The sequence below is a fragment of the Pelodiscus sinensis genome, chromosome 6 (genome assembly GCF_049634645.1).
Source record: "Pelodiscus sinensis isolate JC-2024 chromosome 6, ASM4963464v1, whole genome shotgun sequence".
NCBI classification, from domain to species: domain Eukaryota; kingdom Metazoa; phylum Chordata; order Testudines; family Trionychidae; genus Pelodiscus; species Pelodiscus sinensis.
In genome coordinates this window covers 985379-1006305 of record NC_134716.1, presented here as the reverse complement: position 1 = coordinate 1006305, position 20927 = coordinate 985379, and the positions used below count along the sequence as shown (strand labels likewise).

At 53.8% G+C, this 20927-nt stretch overlaps 1 protein-coding gene across 2 annotated transcripts in view; it reads left to right on the top strand.

Moving 5' to 3' along the window:
- The first annotated feature begins 12485 nt into the window (after positions 1-12485).
- Positions 12486-20927, top strand: part of ZCCHC7 (zinc finger CCHC-type containing 7) — a 150617-nt gene continuing 142175 nt past the window's right edge. The window contains exon 1 of one of the 2 annotated variants that reach the window (XM_075931250.1): positions 12486-12732. In XM_075931250.1, coding sequence (XP_075787365.1) covers positions 12643-12732 — 90 coding nt within the window. In that variant the 5' untranslated portion in view covers positions 12486-12642. The remainder of the gene's footprint in view (positions 12733-20927) is intronic. The other variant, XM_075931249.1, reaches the window with a different exon arrangement.

Genomic DNA, 20927 nt, shown 5'->3' with positions numbered 1-20927 from the left:
AGGAGTTGCCTTGATGTCAAAGATGCCCCTTCTACTGCCCCCTTGAAAAACTGTCCAAATATGGCCAAATGATGGGTCTATCAGTTCCCACTGGCTCAGTAGAGATGTGTTCGCATTGGGCAGTTAAATTCCCTCAAGATTCAGGTTGGACGGAGCATGTTCCATCATCCCACCATCCTTACCTGTGATTGGATTGTGGTGGTGCCACCCTGGGGGTAGGTCTACCCTACAGAGTTTTTGCGCAACAGTTCACGCACACCTCAAGTGCGTTTTTGTGCAAATAAAACGATAGAACAGAGGGGGTTTTCTGGTGTAGGTCTTCCTCATTCTATGAGGAATAACTCCTTTTTGTGAAAGAGTTCTTTTGCAAAAAGATGCCTGTGGACAGGCAAGAGGAGTTTTTTGCGCAAGAAGAGGGAAGAGGAAAAAGCACAGGTGCCCTGGTGGCCATTCTGTCCACAGCAATCACTGCTTACTTGTGAGAGAACATCTATGCAGTATGGATGCTATCTTTCACAAAAGCATATTGCTTTTCTGACGTGCTTTTGCAGTGTGGACGCTCTCTTGCACAAGACGTTTGTGCAGAAGATCTCTTGCGCAAAAAGCTTCTTGTGCAAGAAGCCTGCGGTCTAGATATAGCCTGGGGCTGTAAGAGCCAAGCAAGGCTTTCCCTGCCATCCCACCTCCCTGTTCACCAGCAGGCTTTGCTTTTATCACAGTAAGTGAGTCCTTGCCCCACCTTCCGTGTGCTGGAAGATATGGGCTTCACACCTATGGACCACAGGAATTCTAACACATATGGATGATTGCCTAAAAAAAACCTATTAAAATAATGTTATTAAGGTGGCTCCCTCTGTGCCGTGCTAGAATCTAAGTTAGAGAAACAAGGTGGGTGAGTTACTGTCTTTTAGTGGACCAGCTTCTGTTGGTGAGAGAGACACGCTTGTACCTAAAGTAGTTGACTGCTGCTACACATAGTTCCATGATGGTACCAGACCTCTGTGACTTGTTTGGCTTCAGTGTCAGCAGCTGTAGCTGGGGCCAGAGTCAGGGCTGTGTGCCCTGCCCTCTTCCCTTCCTGTCCCCCATGGCTGCAGCTGGAGCTTTGCACCCCACCCTGTCCCTATGGCTGCAGCTGAGGCTAGAGCCAGGTCTGTTCACTTTCCCCCACCTCCCATGGCTGTGGCTGGAACTGTGTGCCCCTCCCATCATGGTTTGGGGCTTTAGCTATCAGTCCCCCCACTCCCAACAGGGGCTTGGGCTGTTAATGTCCCCAGGCATGGAGCTACGGCTGTCATCTACTTTCCCCACCCCTGTGTTCAGTCCTCCCTTCCAGATACTTTTTGTAAAAGTCACAGGCTGGTTCCATATACCCATGATTTTTGTTTATTGCCCACCACTGGTCCGTGACATTTGCTGGGAATAAGCATAACAAAATCGTAGCCTTATCTATATTTGCTTGTGAAGCAGCTCAAGTCACTTTTGGCAGAGGTGTGATGCGGTTTTTTGTTTTGTTTGTTTTGCATTGTGTGCCCCTCCTTTTCTGGTGCCCAAAGTGAGAGCTCAGCTGGGGCCTTATTTTCACAAGAGTCAGGGACTCATTCAATCCCTAGGCACTGTGAATGCATCTTATTGTGGGCTGTCAAGCAGCCAGGTCTAGGAGTAAGGAGGGATTGATGCTAATCCTATGTCTGCTACTTTTTCACTGTCACTTCAGGCGAGTCTCGTTCTGTTTCTGTTTCCTCATCTACAAAATGGGTCTAAAAATTCCCGCGTAGGGATGCTCTGCCAATAAGTTCCTTAGTGACAGCCAAGTGCTCACATACTCTGGGGAGCGCACCACAGCCAAGGAAAAAAGGAAGAATTCCACATGCAGCACCGGCTTGGAACAGTGCGCAGCAAATGAGGCAGCGAGTGCACACTAACTGACAAAGATAAAAACCCATATATTGACTAGTTGCCTCATTCCCTGAGCATCATTCTGGTTTCAGGCAATTCTCATCCCCATTGGCAAACTGAAAGAGTGTGTTCATCCCCCTGCGTTAGGGCCAAGGTCTGTTCCTTCTCTGTCTGTGATGCCTTGACTTGACCCTTTATGCACCCACTTCACTCTTCTTTTCTCTGCCCTGTCCCATGTGTTCTCTCCCCAAGAACGATGTGCTGATCTCCCACCCTCTCCCATGCTTGTGAAACTGTAGTATTGCTTCTCAAAACTAGAGAGGACTCTAGCTTTTTAATCTCTCTTTATAGGTCTCTGATTAATCTCATCACCCACAGCTGAATCACCTCTAAATCAATGGAAGTTAGGAGCCTAAATATCCTCTAGGATCTAGGCCTAAGTCCTTTTTGACATGAGGTTATCCAAACAGAACACACAATTCAGGGTGATGTGTATCCCCCATCATTATTATATAGTCCATATTACTTTCTGCATCTTTCTTTATGCAGCCAAACAAAGTTTGTGTATGTTAGTGTAACTCATGTGTTTGTATTTGTATGCAATTTTTTTTCACATTCTTCTAAGCATCAGGTGTTGAAGGCTGCCAGAAGCACATCGTCTAAGTCTATATGTCTACGCTGGGAAGGTTTGACGATAAAAGTGCTGTCAAAGTGCAAAAGTCACCAAAAGTGAAAATTGGTCAAACAGGTTTTTCTGCCTCCCATTGTTGACATTTCCTGGCCACATTGCTAGCACTCTGTCTACAGGTAGAGCAAAGCAGTGTTGTAGGAAGGCAGAGCTGAGCCCTGCGCTTCTTGGGATTTCTTCCTAGCTCTTTGAACTCTGCATGCTGAGGAATGTCAAAGCAGCACAGCAGTCTTTCCAGCCCTCCCTCTATAGCAGTAGTCTGTCTGCTGCTATGTTTCTAGTGCAGGGCAGAACAGAAGCATTCCAATTATTTTTTCTTTGTTTCCCAAATGGAGCAGCTCACTCAGCTGTCAGATACTTCTAGGAACTTTGAAAGGGGAGGGGTGCATGTCTGCAAGGCAGCAGAGATCACAAAACACTGAGCACGGCCATCAGGGCAGGCATTGTGAGATACTAGCAGAAGCCAGTTCTCACGACAAAACAAACAATAGAGTGCACGCTGGCTCTCTGTCGACAGTAAATGGAGGGGAAAAAACAAAAGTCTCTCTCTCTTGCAGGTCTGGAAGTTTTTTGTTGCCAAAACTGGGTGTTGTTCCCAAAAAAAAGTTGCATTGTAGTCTGTATGCTCTGACTGTTTTGTTGCCAAAAGGCAGTTTGGGAGATAAAACATGCAAGTGTAGACAAGGCCTGAATAAACAAACAAATGGTTGGATGCAATTTGGTCAGCCCTACCTCCCATGGATTTTGATAGCAGTTGTGCCTGTTGCATCGTTACTTTGGTTTTAAGAGTTTTTTTCCCTAACCTTCTAGAGTTATTCCAAAGAAAGCTCTGCTCAGCCCCAGCTACACGCTTAAAAATAAGTAAAACTATCAGCTTCTCTCAGTATCATGAATAGGATGTGACAGGTGATGTGTGCGGCTGGGAGACACTGGCACATGTTGGGCTCCTAGCAAGGGTGCCAGAAGCTTTGCAGAAGTGGGGGACAGGGCAATGCCAGAGTGCCCCCTCCTTGTCTGAGGCTGGCAGCTCATGCAGTGAGCCCGCTGCCCTCTCTTCTGGCACCACAGCAGCCCCTGGTGGGTGAAAGATATAACTGCAGGATCTCCCCAGCAGAATCTATTATTCTGCAGGAGATGCGGGGATCTGCGGTGGACATGAATTCTGTGTTTATACTTCTTTTGTTAAAAAGTGGGGGTTGTCTCGACTCCCTGCCCCTCCCTAACTTCTGGCACCGAAGGTTCCTAGGACCCGATCCAAAGCCCATGGAAGCCAATGGATGTCTTTTCACTGGCTTCAATGATCCCTGGATGAGGCCCATAGAGGGGTCTGACGTACGCTGCAGTAGAGTGTCTCACTATGTACCATCCTTAGAGTTTTTAAGGCCTGGCTTGATAAAACCCTGACTGGGATGATTTAGTTGTGGTTGGTCCTGCTTTGAGCAGGGGGTTGGACTAGTTGGCCTCTTGAGGTCTCTTCCAACTGTAATTAGGGTTGCGAGGTGTCCAGTTTTGAACCAGACAGTCCGGTATTTGAGCTTTCTGTTCGGGAAACAAAATGAGAAAATATAAATGTCCGGTATTTTCTAAATAAGATGTAATATAGATTGTGATGTAATGTCAAGTTTATCCAGTATTTTTGATGAAACCATCTGGCAACCCTAAGTAATCTTCTATGATTCTATGAATGTTACTCCCATATATTCATCCTAATGCAGCCCTCTGGGAGGCAAGTGGAAAATAAAAGTAGAATTGGTGGAGCAATTTATTTTTCTCCATGAAAGTTACTTTGATATCTTCAATCAACCTAGCACAATTTGGCATTCTACACAGCCCCATTTTCAGATCCTCCTTCCTTTTCTCCATGCACATTATTTTTAGAAATACTAATCCTCCCATAAGGGTAGGCTATTCTTTCATGGTAATTAACACAGAATAACAAACTTGTAAACTGTGAGCGGATTTGGTTTCGAACATGCTGATGAATTTGGCAGCAGAAAATGGGTCACTGATTATATTGCTTCTCTGCATCTGGTACTTGTTGTTGACTTTCTGCTCCCATGCCAGGAGCACAGGTGCTAAAACTGAGTGCTCTTGCATTTGGATTGATGAGTCTATCTTGCATTCACCACACAAGACCTTAAAGTTAGCTTGGACCATTTGATAAAACAAATAAGTTATTACTTTTTCAGTTTTGTCTTTTTTTCTCTATACTCCCCAAAAAGGAAAGAAATCATAAATAATAGATTTGTGCCTATGCAGAGAATGAAACAAATAATTTAATCTTAACATTAGTGAGTAGTTTTCAGACTGACATCTGTACATTAAGAATATGTAAAAATACCAATTTCATGCTCTGACAACTTATTCTGCATTGGTGGGTGGGATATTACCATGGGAATGTCAAATATCAAAGCATTACATAATGTCAGTCGTTCACATCTTTGCCTGGTGAGTCATTGTTGGGGGGAATTCCTTAGGGAATAGTCTCCAGAAAGATGAGAAACACAGAGGAAAGGAACAGCCAGAGGAAAACAAAAATCACGAGGTCAGAGTTAAAAACTATCGGTAATGCAGCATCAAATCAATGAGCTGGAATTCTTCTCTGGCATTAAATTGTCCTTTGATTTCTGTCACAGGAGGGTACTCACACGTGTTCTTTTCAGACGCTGCAAATAAAGCCAAAATGATGTGACATCGGGGGTCCCCCTCTTACCTTCTTTTAAATAAATTGTTTTTAGTGGTCGTGAAATGCACCTGCATGACAGCTGCGGCAGGCTAATATTTGCTTCCTGGTCACAAAACTGGTAGGGCAAGGCAGCAGCAACATTCACTTCCCAATCCCTTTTTTGGAGTAACACATAGGTCAGTATATACATCAGTATAAGGCCCTGCAGGTCTAGAACCCAGGTCTGTAGAGCTGCTCACTAGCAAGCATCTCCAAGTTGCCACCCAGCAGCACCTAGAGCTAATTTGTGCTCCAGTATGACCCATTGTGGACACAGTCTATGGGATATCCTGACAGCAGCAGCCTCATGGCTCCTGATTGGCTTCCTGCCCTATATAAACATCCAGAACGTGCTGGAAGCATCCAGGCAACAGTGTGACTCTCCTGCTCCTGTTCTTGTCCTTGAATTCCTAGCTTTGACATTGACTTGAGTTGGACTTTGCATCCTAACCCAGACACTGAAACCTGACTCAACCTTTGACCCTGGCCTGGAACCGGACTGTCAACTCCTCTGCTATTCCCAGCCTCAGATTTGACCCTGCTCTCATCCTTGGTGCTGATTGTTCTTGCTGGGATCCTGACAACTTGTGCCCTCTCCCTCTGGGACTTTGGGAGACGATTCAGGGCTCCCAGAGAGGGAAAGAGAGAGAGAGAAAGTAAAAGTAAATTTAGTGCATTCTGAATTGATTCCCCATATCCATGATCCAATCACTCCACAATGTGTCATGCCCACCTCTTTCTCCATGCTCTGCTCACTATTCCAGCAAGCCCCACTCACCACATCCATCTTGTCAGCCCTGTCCCCATGTTTTTTAGTGGTACTACATTATTAAATGTATGTACATTTAGCCTCTTTAGAGTTTTTTCCGCTTGCCTATAATGATGGTATCAGAGTGCCTTTGAACACAACCAAACAAGAAATGTAAAATTCTGCATCAGAGATACGGTACTGATCACTTTTATTTATTATTCTTTAAAAAGGTACGTGTGTCTGGTTGTGTGATATTTAATTTCTCAGTAATTTTGAAATTGTTTATTACACTTATGTGTCAGTTATAGAGAATTTGTTTTTCCCCAGGGAAAACTTTGAAAAGTCAAATTTTTGGCCAAAACACTTTTGGTTGACATTCGGAAATCTTCAGTTTATGGGGTTTTGGTTGTCCAAGGAAAAGCAGGCGCTTTCTGCAAAAGTGCTCATTGAATTGTAAAACTCCATTTTGCATTGAAAAGGTAGCCTAACAAAGAGAAATTAGTGTGTCTGGTCTCTCCTCAGGTATATACACTCTATGTACTTCAACCCCACCCTCAGCTCGCTCTCCAATGCCCAGTCCCTTGTTGCTCTCCACGGGCAAAGCGACATTTCTCTCTTTCTCCACACTCTGTTTCTGCCCTGTCTCTTTTCTCTCCTCAATTTAACCCCCTGTTCTCCCTCCCCCTCGTCCATCGCTGCATCCACTTCTGACCCCACCTGCTTCTCTCCTCCCCCAGTTCTTCTCCTCACTCAAATTTCTTGCCCACTTCCTCCTGAATACAGCCCCTCTCCCCTTTATAAACCTTTATGGTTTCTCTCAAATACACTGTGCTCCTCCACTGTCCTCTGCTCCACTCCACTCCACCCTTCCCGCACCACATGCTGCCCTGCTCTTCTGCTGAGTGGAGCAGCAGAAGCTGTAATTAAAAGCTACCAAGCCTTAGATGTAGAGCTAGTGCCATGGAGCTCAATAATTGCATTCCCTCCCCTCTCCCGCTGTCCTCTCTGAGGTTGCAGAGCAGAGCATTAGGAAGAGGCGGAGCAGAGCAGGCAGGAGGTTGGATAGGAATGTAATTAATTTCCGAAGTACTAACATCACTCAGTTGAGGATGGGTTTGGAGCTAGAGTGAGCCTAGGGACGGGCTGGAGCTCTGGACGTTGCTTCAGTGCAACCCAACTCTCCCAGGCCCCTGGCCCCTGGGGCATTGTGAGGCACCAACCAAAGGCCACCTCCCTTCACCCAGAAGGAAACCACGACAGGATCCAAAGTCTGCTCCGGTCTATGGGAGTCTTTGGATCAGAGCCCAGTAGCTTACTAGTGCATAGCATTGACTGACAGAGTTTGGCTCATTAATGTCTCATTTAATTTAAAAGCAAAACCTTTTAAAAGCAGTTTTACAGGGTTCTATGCAGTGCATGTAAAATAGCTGCAAGAAAAGTGATGAGAAAGTAATAAGGACAGAGATAAATACATTTCCTCTGATTGCATGAATACATTAACTTTCTCCTTCCCCCACCCACCGCAACGGTTTCTCTGGACTATTTGAACCCCTTTTGCACCTTTCTATCTCCATAAGCCCAGAGGTCCTAATAGGAGCCCAAATAGATGACACGCTGTGAAATATCTCTTTCTGCTTCTTGAACCTGATTCTGCCTCTTGCTGCACACTCTAGTCTGATGTAGCAGAGGAGTTATATGAATGCTTTGGACTTACTGCCTTCAGCAGGATTTTTCACAAGCCTTTGGGGTGTGTCTAGACTACATGGCTCCATCGACGGAGCCATGTAAAGTAGTTTACCCGACATAGTCAATGAAGTGGAGATTTAAATAATCCACTAAAACTATGAGATCCCCCAGGATATGATTTGCAGGATCCTACTCCTACTGAAGGTAGTGACAGAATGGCCATTCATTGACCCCACAGTATTTGTAACTCAGTTCATTTCTGATAGTAATAAGCAACAAAGATGGATAAGTGGAGGAATGGTTCCATTTTTATAAGGAACTTTTAAAAGCTTGTTATGACAGGAATATACATTTATTTTATGTCATCAGTTATTTTGTGCGTGTAAGCAGGGTCTGAAAGGTGGGGGAGAAACGTTGGGTGTGACTATATAAATACAATTTGCTTCTGCTTTGCTTAGCTATTCAACAGACAAAGAGGTATTTTGCTCATTGTAATCAGTGTGGCTAGTGTTGAGTCAGAAATCATGTTAAAACATTTATTAAGGTGCAAAGTCAAGCACTCAGAAGTTAGGAAATGACAGAATTAAAGTTGCCTCATTCAGTGTACAGTATGGGCGGTGCTCAACTGATGAGCATTTATTCAATAGTTTGTGTTCTCATCACTCGGTGTGTGGCCCCATGCATTATTTACTGCACACTATTCAAACGCTGCTCTGCAAACAGAATGATTCATTTCCTTGACACTGGGGCTCATCACTAGAGTGTCTGAGTGTCTCACAAACATTTATTTATTCTCACAGCATCACTGGAACTGAGAGTGATCTTATTTCCATTTTACAGATGGGGAAGTGAGGCAAAGAAATTAAGGTTGAAAATATCCATTGAATGATGGGAGCCCCACTTGAGAAGCCTATGGTCTGATTTTTCTGGTTATTTAGCATCATAAGGACATAAGAACGGCCCTATTGGGTCAGACCACAGGTCCATGTAGCCCACTATCCTGTACTGCAACAGTGGCCAATGCCACGTACCCCAGAAGGAATGAACAGAACAGGTAGAATCAAAAAATCATAGGGTTGGAGGTCATCGAGTCCAACCACCTGCCCAAAGCAGGACCAACCCTAACTAAATCATCCCAGCCAGGGCTTTGCAAGCTGGGACTTAAACACCTGTAGGGATGGAGATTCCACCAACTCCCTAGGGAACCCATTTAAGGGCTTCACCACACTCCTAGTAAAATAGTATTTCCTAATATCCAACCTACACCTCCCTCACTGCAACTTGAGACCATTGTCATCTGTCACTACAGCTGGTCCCGAAGTTACGAACGGGTAACGGACCAAACACTCGGCTGTAACTCGAAATGTTCATAAGTCGGACCCCATTGAGTGACATTGCGACCGCACTGTTCGTAAGCGCGGGTCGCATTCGTAACTCGGGGACCGCCTTTTACGACCATTCACTCTGTGGAGACTCAGGCGGGGGGTTGCTCTGTTACTATGGGGCAGCCCCGTTGTGGGGGGCAGGCTCTGTGGAGACTCAGGCGGGGGTTGCTCTGTTACTATGGGGCAGCCCCGTTGTGGGGGGCAGGCTCTGTGCAGACTCAGGTGGGGGGTTGCTCTGTCACTGTGGGGCAGCCCCGTTGTGGGGGGCGCAGGCTCTGTGGAGACTCAGGTGGGGGGTTGCTCTGTCACTGTGGGGCAGCCCCGGTGTGGGGGGCGCAGGCTCTGTGGAGACTCAGGAGGGGGGTTGCTCTGTCGCTGTGGGGCAGCCCCGGTGTGGGGGGCGCAGGCTCTGTGGAGACTCAGGCGGGGGGTTACTCTGTCGCTGTGGGGCAGCCCCGTTATGGGGGGCAGGCTCTGTGGAGACTCAGGCGGCGGGTTGCTCTGTCACTGGGGGGCAGCCCCGTTGTGGGGGGCAGGCTCTGTGCAGACTCAGGCGGGGGGTTGCTCTGTCACTGGGGGGCAGCCCCGTTGTGGGGGGCAGGCTCTGTGGAGACTCAGGCGGGGGGTTGCTCTGTTACTATGGGGCAGCCCCGTTGTGGGGGGCAGGCTCTGTGGAGACTCGGGCGGGGGGTTGCTCTGTTACTATGGGGCAGCCCCATTGTGGGGGACGCAGGCTCTGTGCAGACTCAGGCAGGGGGTTGCTCTGTCACTGGGGGGCAGCCCCGTTGTGGGGGGCACAGGCTCTGTGGAGACTCAGGAGGGGGGTTGTTCTGTCGCTGTGGGGCAGCCCCGTTGTGGGGGACGCAGGCTCTGTGCAGACTCAGGCGGGGGGTTGTTCTGTCGCTGTGGGGCAGCCCCGTTGTGGGGGACGAAGGCTCTGTGCAGACTCAGGCGGGGGGTTGCTCTGTCACTGGGGGGCAGCCCCGTTGTGGGGGGCAGGCTCTGTGGAGACTCAGGCGGGGGGTTGCTCTGTTACTATGGGGCAGCCCCGTTGTGGGGGGCAGGCTCTGTGGAGACTCAGGCGGGGGGTTGCTCTGTCACTGGGGGGCAGCCCCGTTGTGGGGGGCAGGCTCTGTGGAGACTCAGGCGGGGGGTTGCTCTGTTACTGTGGGGCAGCCCCGTTGTGGGGGACGCAGGCTCTGTGCAGACTCAGGCGGGAGGTTGTTCTGTCACTGTGGGGCAGCCCCGTTGTGGGGGACGCAGGCTCTGTGCAGACTCAGGCGGGGGGTTGTTCTGTCACTGTGGGGCAGCTCCGTTGTGGGGGACGCAGGCTCTGTGCAGACTCAGGCGGGAGGTTGTTCTGTCACTGTGGGGCAGCCCCGTTGTGGGGGCAGGCTCTGTGGAGACTCAGGCGGGGGGTTGTTCTGTCACTGTGGGGCAGCCCCGTTGTGGGGGACGCAGGCTCTGTGCAGACTCAGGCGGGGGGTTGTTCTGTCACTGTGGGGCAGCCCCGTTGTGGGGGACGCAGGCTCTGTGCAGACTCAGGCGGGGGGTTGTTCTGTCACTGTGGGGCAGCCCCGTTGTGGGGGGCGCAGGCTCTGTGGAGACTCAGGCGGGGGGTTGCTCTGTCACTGTGGGGCAGCCCCGTTGTGGGGGGCAGGCTCTGTGCAGACTCAGGCGGGGGGTTGTTCTGTCACTGTGGGGCAGCCCCGTTGTGGGGGACGCAGGCTCTGTGGAGACTCAGGCGGGGGGTTGCTCTGTCACTGTGGGGCAGCCCCGTTGTGGGGGGCAGGCTCTGTGGAGACTCAGGCGGGGGGTTACTCTGTCACTGTGGGGCAGCCCCGTTGTGGGGGGCAGGCTCTGTGGAGACTCAGGCGGGGGGTTGCTCTGTCACTGTGGGGCAGCCCCGTTGTGGGGGGCAGGCTCTGTGGAGACTCAGGCGGGGGGTTGCTCTGTCACTGTGGGGCAGCCCCGTTGTGGGGGGCAGGCTCTGTGCAGACTCAGGCGGGGGGTTGTTCTGTCACTGTGGGGCAGCCCCGTTGTGGGGGGCAGGCTCTGTGGAGACTCAGGCGGGGGGTTGCTCTGTCACTGGGGGGCAGCCCCGTTGTGGGGGACGCAGGCTCTGTGCAGACTCAGGCGGGGGGTTGCTCTGTCACTGGGGGGCAGCCCCGTTGTGGGGGGCAGGCTCTGTGCAGACTCAGGCGGGGGGTTGCTCTGTCACTGGGGGGCAGCCCCGTTGAGGGGGGGCAGGCTCTGTGGAGACTCAGGCGGGGGGTTACTCTGTCACTGTGGGGCAGCCCCGTTGTGGGGGGCAGGCTCTGTGGAGACTCAGGCGGGAGGTTGCTCTGTCACTGTGGGGCAGCCCCGTTGTGGGGCGCAGGCTCTGTGGAGACTCAGGCGGGGGGTTACTCTGTCACTGGGGGGCAGCCCCGTTGTGGGGGACGCAGGCTCTGTGGAGACTCAGGCGGGAGGTTGCTCTGTCACTGGGGGGCAGCCCCGTTGGGGGGGACGCAGGCTCTGTGGAGACTCAGGCGGGGGGTTGTTCTGTCACTGGGGGGCAGCCCCGTTGTGGGGGGCAGGCTCTGTGGAGACTCAGGCGGGAGGTTGCTCTGTCACTGGGGGGCAGCCCCGTTGTGGGGGACGCAGGCTCTGTGCAGACTCAGGCGGGGGGTTGTTCTGTCACTGTGGGGCAGCTCCGTTGTGGGGGGCAGGCTCTGTGCAGACTCAGGCGGGGGGTTGCTCTGTCACTGGGGGGCAGCCCCGTTGTGGGGGGCAGGCTCTGTGGAGACTCAGGCGGGGGGTTGCTCTGTCACTGGGGGGCAGCCCCGTTGTGGGGGGCGCAGGCTCTGTGGAGACTCAGGCGGGGGGTTGCTCTGTCACTGGGGGGCAGCCCCGTTGTGGGGGGCAGGCTCTGTGGAGACTCAGGCGGGGGGTTGCTCTGTCACTGGGGGGCAGCCCCGTTGTGGGGGGCAGGCTCTGTGGAGACTCAGGCGGGGGGTTGTTCTGTCACTGGGGGGCAGCCCCGTTGTGGGGGGCAGGCTCTGTGGAGACTCAGGCGGGGGGTTGCTCTGTCACTGGGGGGCAGCCCCGTTGTGGGGGGCAGGCTCTGTGCAGACTCAGGCGGGGGGTTACTCTGTCACTGTGGGGCAGCCCCGTTGTGGGGGGCAGGCTCTGTGGAGACTCAGGCGGGGGGGGGGGGCCCTGAGACGAGCGAGCGGTTGGCGCTCCCGGCGCGTGCCACCGAGCAACGGTTAAAACCGCCAGTTTCGCGCCACGCGCCTCGAGAGAACCTAACGGTCCCGCCTCATAAGTGGCACGTGAGCGGCCGCATGGGCTGCTGGGAAGAGTAGTTCTTTTGGCGGTTCGGCCTTTCGCTCCCTTCCGCGCGCTGAAGGAAGAGGCCTGTGGCGCGCTGGCCGCCTGCGCCGGGACCGCGCTTCGCCAGCGTGCGCGCGCGCCCGGCCACGCGCCACCGCCGCGCCCGCTCTCCGCCGGAAGTGGCGGGGCAATGGGCGGGGTTTCGGGCGTTCCCGGCGCGTGTTCCGGTGGCGGCGTTTCCTGGTTGGTGCTTCCTGGTGCTGGAGCCGGCAGCGAGTCTGTGAGTGTGAGCGAGGCGCCGGCGGCAGCGCAGAGCCGCTGTGCTGGGTCAGGGCACCCCCCCTGCTGTGTCGGGCCAGAGCCCCCCCGCTGTGGGCGCCCCAGGCCAGACCCCCCCCGTACTGTGCTGGGTCAGGGCACCCCCCCCTGCTGTGTCGGGCAGACCCCCCCGTACTGTGCTGGGCCAGAGCCCCCCCCGCTGTGCTGCGCCCCAGGCCAGACCCCCCCCGTACTGTGCTGGGCCAGAGCCCCCCCCGCTGTGCTGCGCCCCAGGCCAGACCCCCCCCGTACTGTGCTGGGCCAGAGCCCCCCCCACTGTGCTGCGCCCCAGGCCAGACCCCCCCGTACTGTGCTGGGCCAGAGCCCCCCCCGCTGTGCTGCGCCCCAGGCCAGACCCCCCCGTACTGTGCTGGGCCAGAGCCCCCCCCACTGTGCTGCGCCCCAGGCCAGACCCCCCCGTACTGTGCTGGGCCAGAGCCCCCCCCACTGTGCTGCGCCCCAGGCCAGACCCCCCCGTACTGTGCTGGGCCAGAGCCCCCCCCGCTGTGCTGCGCCCCAGGCCAGACCCCCCCGTACTGTGCTGGGCCAGAGCCCCCCCCCGCTGTGCTGCGCCCCAGGCCAGACCCCCCCGTACTGTGCTGGGCCAGAGCCCCCCCCGCTGTGCTGCGCCCCAGGCCAGACCCCCCCGTACTGTGCTGGGCCAGAGCCCCCCCCGCTGTGCTGCGCCCCAGGCCAGACCCCCCCGTACTGTGCTGGGCCAGAGCCCCCCCCGCTGTGCTGCGCCCCAGGCCAGACCCCCCCGTACTGTGCTGGGCCAGAGCCCCCCCCCGCTGTGCTGCGCCCCAGGCCAGACCCCCCCGTACTGTGCTGGGCCAGAGCCCCCCCCGCTGTGCTGCGCCCCAGGCCAGACCCCCCCGTACTGTGCTGGGCCAGAGCCCCCCCGCTGTGCTGCGCCCCAGGCCAGACCCCCCCGTACTGTGCTGGGCCAGAGCCCCCCCGCTGTGCTGCGCCCCAGGCCAGACCCCCCCGTACTGTGCTGGGCCAGAGCCCCCCCGCTGTGCTGCGCCCCAGGCCAGACCCCCCCCCGTACTGTGCTGGGCCAGAGCCCCCCCGCTGTGCTGCGCCCCAGGCCAGACCCCCCCGTACTGTGCTGGGCCAGAGCCCCCCCGCTGTGCTGCGCCCCAGGCCAGACCCCCCCCCCGTACTGTGCTGGGCCAGAGCCCCCCCCACTGTGCTGCGCCCCAGGCCAGACCCCCCCGTACTGTGCTGGGCCAGAGCCCCCCCCACTGTGCTGCGCCCCAGGCCAGACCCCCCCCCGTACTGTGCTGGGCCAGAGCCCCCCCCACTGTGCTGCGCCCCAGGCCAGACCCCCCCCCGTACTGTGCTGGGCCAGAGCCCCCCCCACTGTGCTGCGCCCCAGGCCAGACCCCCCCGTACTGTGCTGGGCCAGAGCCCCCCCCACTGTGCTGCGCCCCAGGCCAGACCCCCCCCGTACTGTGCTGGGCCAGAGCCCCCCCCACTGTGCTGCGCCCCAGGCCAGACTCCCCCCCGTACTGTGCTGGGCCAGAGCCCCCCCCGCTGTGCTGCGCCCCAGGCCAGACCCCCCCGTACTGTGCTGGGCCAGAGCCCCCCCGCTGTGCTGCGCCCCAGGCCAGACCCCCCCCCGTACTGTGCTGGGCCAGAGCCCCCCCGCTGTGCTGCGCCCCAGGCCAGACCCCCCCGTACTGTGCTGGGCCAGAGCCCCCCCCACTGTGCTGCGCCCCAGGCCAGACCCCCCCGTACTGTGCTGGGCCAGAGCCCCCCCCGCTGTGCTGCGCCCCAGGCCAGACCCCCCCCCCGCTGTGCTGGGCCAGAGCCCCCCCCGCTGTGCTGCGCCCCAGGCCAGACCCCCCCCGTACTGTGCTGGGCCAAAGTCCCCCCCGCTGTGCTGCGCCCCAGGCCAGACCCCCCCCGTACTGTGCTGGGCCAGAGCCCCCCCCCACTGTGCTGCGCCCCAGGCCAGACCCCCCCCGTACTGTGCTGGGCCAGAGCCCCCCCCACTGTGCTGCGCCCCAGGCCAGACTCCCCCCCCGTACTGTGTCGGGCCAGAGCCCCCCCCGCTGTGCTGCGCCCCAGGCCAGACCCCCCCCCCCCCCGTACTGTGCTGGGCCAGAGCCCCCCCCGCTGTGCTGCGCCCCAGGCCAGACCCCCCCCATACTGTGCTGGGCCAGAGCCCCCCCCCCCCACTGTGCTGCGCCCCAGGCCAGACCCCCCCCCGTACTGTGCTGGGCCAGAGCCCCCCCCACTGTGCTGTGCCTCAGGCCAGACCCCCCCATACTGTGCTGGGCCAAAGGCCCCCCCCACTGTGCTGCGCCCTGGCCAGACCCCCCCACTTCTGTGCCAGGCCAGAGGCCCCCCCCCCACTGTGCTGCACCCTGGCCAGAGGCCCCCCCCCACTGTGCCAGGCCAGGGGGCCCCCCCACTGTACTGTGCCCCAGCCAGAGCCCCCACCCGCTGTGCTGTGCCCCCGGCCAGAGGCCCCCCCAACTGTTCTTTGTGCTCAGCCAAAAGGGCCCCCCCGAGCTGTGCTGCGCCCCTGGGCAGAGGCCTTTTCCCCCCCCGAGCTGTGCACCCGGCCAGAGGCCCCCCAGATCTATACTGTGTGCTTAGCCAGAAAGGACCCCCTCCCGCCCGAGCTGTGCTGCATGCCCGGCCAGAGCCCCTCCCACCCCGACTCTCCTGAGCGCCCAGCCAAAGCTCCCCTCTCCCCCTCCAAACTCTCTTGGTGACTTTTCATAGCTCCCCCCTCCGCCTCTCAGAACTGTTCTGTGTGCCCGGCCAGAGCCCCCTTCCAGAACTTTCCTGCGGGCCCAGCTGTAGCTCCCCCCAATAACTCTCCTGAGTGACCGCCCAGAGCGCCTCTCCCCCCGCCCCCCCCCCCCGAGCTATCCTGAGCGCCTGGCCAGAGCCCTTCTCCAACGTCTCCTGCGCACCTGGCCAGAGGGCCCCTGTCCCCCGAACTCTGTCCTGCATGCCCGGCCAGAGCCCCCCCTCTGAGCCACGTCCTCTGTGCCTCATGTACCTTCTCCAAGCCCCCTTCCTCCTGGCCCAGCAAGCACCTCCCTGGAGCTCTCTGTGAACGCTCTGGCTGGAGCCCTTTCTCTGCGCCCCCCCCATGAGCCTCCTGTCTTCCGAGCCTCCCTTTGCCAGCACCCCCCAAACCTTTTGTCCTCCCAGCTCCACCTGGCCAGCGTGCCCCCTTGAACCCAGAGCTTCCCCCACAATTTCCTGTTCTCTGTGCCCTGGTCAGAGCTCTCAGCTGGCCAGAGCTCTTCCCTCTCCCCCCCCTTGTCCTTCGAGCCCCCATTTGGCTAGTGGGCTCCCTGAACTCTTTGTTCTCTGAGCCTCCATTTGGCCAGAGACCCAGACACCCTCAAGCCTCTCTCTTCTCCTGCCCTCCCCCCCCCCCGCCACTTGTCCCTGCCTGGCTAAACCCCCCGACTCCCTTCTCTGTGCCTCCTGCCAGCCAGAGGGCCCCCTAAAGCACCCTCCAGTCCTTTCTTCTGCATGCACCTGCCTGACCAGACGCTCCCCCTCTCCAAGCAGCTTCTCCTGTCTGGCCAGAGCTAGGGATGTTTAATTTAATGGATTTTCCATCGACTGTTGGACTAGTTGATAAGCAGGGGCAGTGGGGTTAGCTCCCGGTCCGACAGGCTCGTAATACATTTTAAAAGCAGTGTCTGGGACTGGGTGTGAGTAGGGAATCAGCTGATTTCTGGTTCCCACTACTCCCCTGTCCCCTGCGGAGACGGTGCAGGGGGAACTGGCTTTTAAGCTGGCTCATGCTCCCCCCTCCCCCTTGCTGTCTCTCCTTGAGGCAGTGGGGGGGGGGGGGGCGACTAGTTGAGGAAGTAGTCGACTATCTGATAAGTTTTTGCTTATTGGATAGTTGACTAGTCGCTTAGATCCCTAGCCAGTCTCCCTGGAATGCTCCCGAGCCGCCTCTTCCCCATGCCTCTGCCTGGCCAGAGGTGCCCCCCCCTTCTCTTCCATGTTCTCTGCTCAGTCAGAACCCACACATCAACCCCGTCTCCATACCTTTGGTCTGCCAGAGTCCCCATCCCATGGCTGTTCTCCTGTCCCTTCTCGTCCTGTGACAGTGCCTGGCCAGACCAGCCCTTCTCCGTGACTCTGAGCCCCCTTTCTGGGCCGCATGTCCGGCCAGACGCCTCCCCCGGCCTGTTCTCCCTATCCAGCCAGAGTCCTGTGCCTGCCCCCAAGATACTTTCTCCTAAAGCCCCCTTCACTCCCTTGTTCCCCAGAGCCCAAATGCCAGTTTCCTCAGACTTCCCTCCCAGTGCTTCCTCTTCACCACATACGCTTTGTCTCAGTCCCTGGAGAACCCCACTTTCACTCCATGTCCTCTGCCTCAGTGCCCCCCTCCTGCTTCATCACATCCTGCCCAGCGTCATCTCCCCACTGCATGCCCCTTCCCCAGGTCGTCACATATCATAACATAGAAAAAGTATAAATCATTGTATTGCAGCTGGCCTTGAATGTGGGATCCTAGTAGGCTGTACTCCCTCTTGATCTAAGTAGCCACTGCTTGGCTCAAGATGGTGCATCTCATATTGGCACCTGCAGTCTTTATTTACGCTGAGGTGGGCCAGGCTCTGCCATCTTGTGCCATAATAAATGTTAGTGGTACTAAATGCCTTACCTTTTGGAGCTGCTTGATATTAAAAAAGTGCTTGTGTTTTGTGCTAGTTTATAAGTGTCTAGTTCTTTAATTGCTACATGAGTGCCAAATCTGTAAGTCCCTAGCCAGTTCAGGAAAAGAGTGAGTAGTGGGTCCCTGGCAGTTTCAACCATAGAACTTTGTCTTTTATGAGAGAGGTCAGGAGGAGGCACTTGGAGGGGGAGAAAAGATTAATATAGTTCAAATAAAATTACATTTGTGTCTCCTGCGTATGAATACGACAAACAACATGATTGCATATATTTAGCATAGACATTAGCTGGGTTATCCCTTTTCCTCTCCTTCCCCATTTGCTGTCCTGAAAAATCTCCATTTCTATTTTCTTCTGCTCTGGAATAATTTTGCATTATTTATAAGTTCATCATATGGACTGACTGTTGGCAGAGAGCTGTGCTAAAGGCTTCAAGTCATATTCATCCTTGAGGTAAAGGAGCAAGTCAGCTGATTTCAATAGAATTGCACCCATTCTACGATCATGGTGGAAAAAAGTTTCCTCCAAAGCGAGAGAACTTTCAAACCACTCAAAATAAAGATTCTTGAATTGTATATAATAAAGTGAAACCTCCACTTAAAAACTATCTCTGAAAGATAAGGTCCCTAAGATCACTATAAATCATTCCTGTTGTTGTTTATCCTTATATAAAAATGCCCAAACCGGGTCAGACCAGGTCCACAGCATGGCCCAGAATACCATCTTCCAAGAGTGGCCAATGCCAGATGCCTTCCTTTTGTGTGTTTTAAACCTGCTACCTATTCATGTCATTAGGCAACCCCTGGGTCTTATGAGACGTGACATATAACATGTCCTTATTCTTTCTCCACATCATTCTTGATTTTATAGATCTCTATCATATCCCCCTTAGCTACCGGTTGTCCAAGATGAACAGTCCTCGTGTTTTTCACCCTCCTCATATGGAAGTATTCCATATCCCTAATCATTTTTGTTGCCCTTCTCTGTACTTTTCCCATTTCTAATGTATCTTTTTTGAGATGGGGCATCCAGAACCACGTGCATTGAGCTAAGGTGGAGGACAATTTTTCCATTGTGAAAACTGACCATTTATTCTTAGCCTTTATTTCTTGTCTTTTAACCCGTTACTGATCCATGAGAGGACCTTCCCTCTCATCCATGACTGCTTACTTAGCTTAAAAGCCTTTGGTGTGAGACTTTGGGTGCATCTAGACAGAGCCCTTCTGTTGGAATAAGCAACACAATAAGCTAAGCGAAAGAGCTTATTTTGAAATTTGGCACTGTGTAGACAGCACCAAATTTCAAAATAAGGCACTATTCCAACAAATCCCTTAACCCTCGTGGAACAAGGGTTACAGGGACGCTGGAATAGCACGCCCACTCTTTCAGGAAACAGCGGGCACTTTTAAAGACTCAGTGTTGCTATTTCGGGATACTTCTGGTATCCAGAAATAGCAACACAGTCTAGATGTAGCCTTTGTCAAATGCTTTATGCAAGTCCAAATACATGCTATCCACTGGGTCATCCTCATCCACATGATAATTCACCCCTCAGAGACTTCTAATAGACTGGTGAGGCATGAGTTCCTTTAAGCCATTTTAACTCTTTTCCAACATACTATGCATATCTCTGTGTCTGATGATTCTGTTTGATGCCAGGTATGTCTCAGACTCAATTTTTTGCTTGTTTAAAGCAGTATTCACCCAAATTATTTTTCTCCATGTGAACTAACTACACACATGCTAGAAAACTAACATTAAAAGGAAGAGCACTGAGTCTCTCATGTTGTTTGTTCCTTGTTTGGATCGGTGCTGGTTAGCAATGAAAGCAGTCCTCCCTTTGCCTCTGCAGCCCTCATAATGGCAGGGCCCCTTTATCCACTAGCGTCAACCGCATGGTGCCCTCCATCTACTTCTATGCTACTAGCAGACTTACTCAGCGTTGCCCAGCTCCAGAGCAGAGGGCTGCTGGTGTGTTGGGTGGTGGGATTTGGGGGTGGGGGGAGTGCAGGAGACTAAGGCAGTGTGAGAGTGAGAGGTGAGGAGGGGCTCAGGGCAGGGGCGGTTCCATGCAGTACAGGCCTTTTCTCTCCCCCCCCTCCCCCCCCAGCCACCAGGGACCTTCCTCCCTGTGGCCAAGGGCCAGGATACGGGAGGGTTTGTAGGAGGGAGACTACTTACCAGTGTGCTGGCAGGCAAGATGGCAGAGCTTCAGCCCTGCTGGCCATTCCGTTGGTAGTATGGCTTCCCCAGTGAACACGCTGCAGGATAGCTCTCCCCTGCAGGTTTGCTGCACCCCCCCCCCCCCACGCCCACACTCATTTCACATCCCTCTGAAAGCAGCCCCGCCCTTTCCATGCTATGGAAAACTCCTTTTGCTGGAGCTTCCGGTTGTCCTGGCACAACCAACCCCTGACCTTGCTTTAAGTTAGGAGAAGAAAAAGCTGCCTCCCAAATTTTGGTGGCCTGAGCTCTTACTGTTTAGGAGGGATTCTTGAACAGACAAACTCGCAAACAGACACAGAGGCATGCTCTAAAATATTTAAATAGGTTTGAAACTGGAATGAAAGACGCTTATACATCCAGTGTCAGCTCTGCTGCAGGATGAACTAAAATGATTTCAATTTAAATACATCTTGTTTTTAATTTAAATATGTTTGTTTCAAGATTTTATTTGAATTTGCAGCTATCTGAAAGGTTGTTTGAATAGTTTAAAACTTAAAAAATACCAGTTCAGTAAGTTGAATAGATATTATACATTGCACATCTGCAGTTGTCATAGCAGTATTATTCACGATACATGAACTGTGTAGTTATATAGACTATTTAATTAAATGTAGATATCTAGAATAGAGATTTTTCTAGTCTGGACTTTTATGGCATTATCCAAATCTCACACGATTTAAATCTGAACAAGCAGGTGTGGGGATTAAGTTAATTTTGGCAGTTCCCTGAGACCATTGATTTTTCTATAACAGAATATCTGAATGCTGGTTTTTTGTTTTGTTGTTTGTTCTTGGGGGAAAAAAGATGAGTAGTTCTGCTTTCTCTTGTGCATACTCCATAAAACAGTACCACACATCTTTATTTTGTATAGCTTCTTCAGCACAGCCTTTGTCCTTAAATAGTTTAGCATTAAGTAATACCACTACAAAGATTAAATAAAAGTACAGGAAGGTGAATAGGTAGAGCCTGAAATATTTACCAGAGACCTCTGCCATTGCAGAGCTTTCTGACCACAGAATTTTGCTGCTCTTTCCTTCCTCAGTGTCTTGGCTTTCTCTTCTGATTCTCTTGTTTTATCAAAAGTCTGTTTTCCATTCTTGAGTAGCTCAGATGCCTTGGATGCTGATATTCTTAGCAGCAACCAGCTGTTAAGTATCATGTCAATTTTACTCTTTAGGTTTATTGCTGTCCATTTGGTGTTAAAGTAGCATCAGCGAAATTGACCAGATTTGTGAAGCAGGGTGTTGCCTTGGCTCAGTCA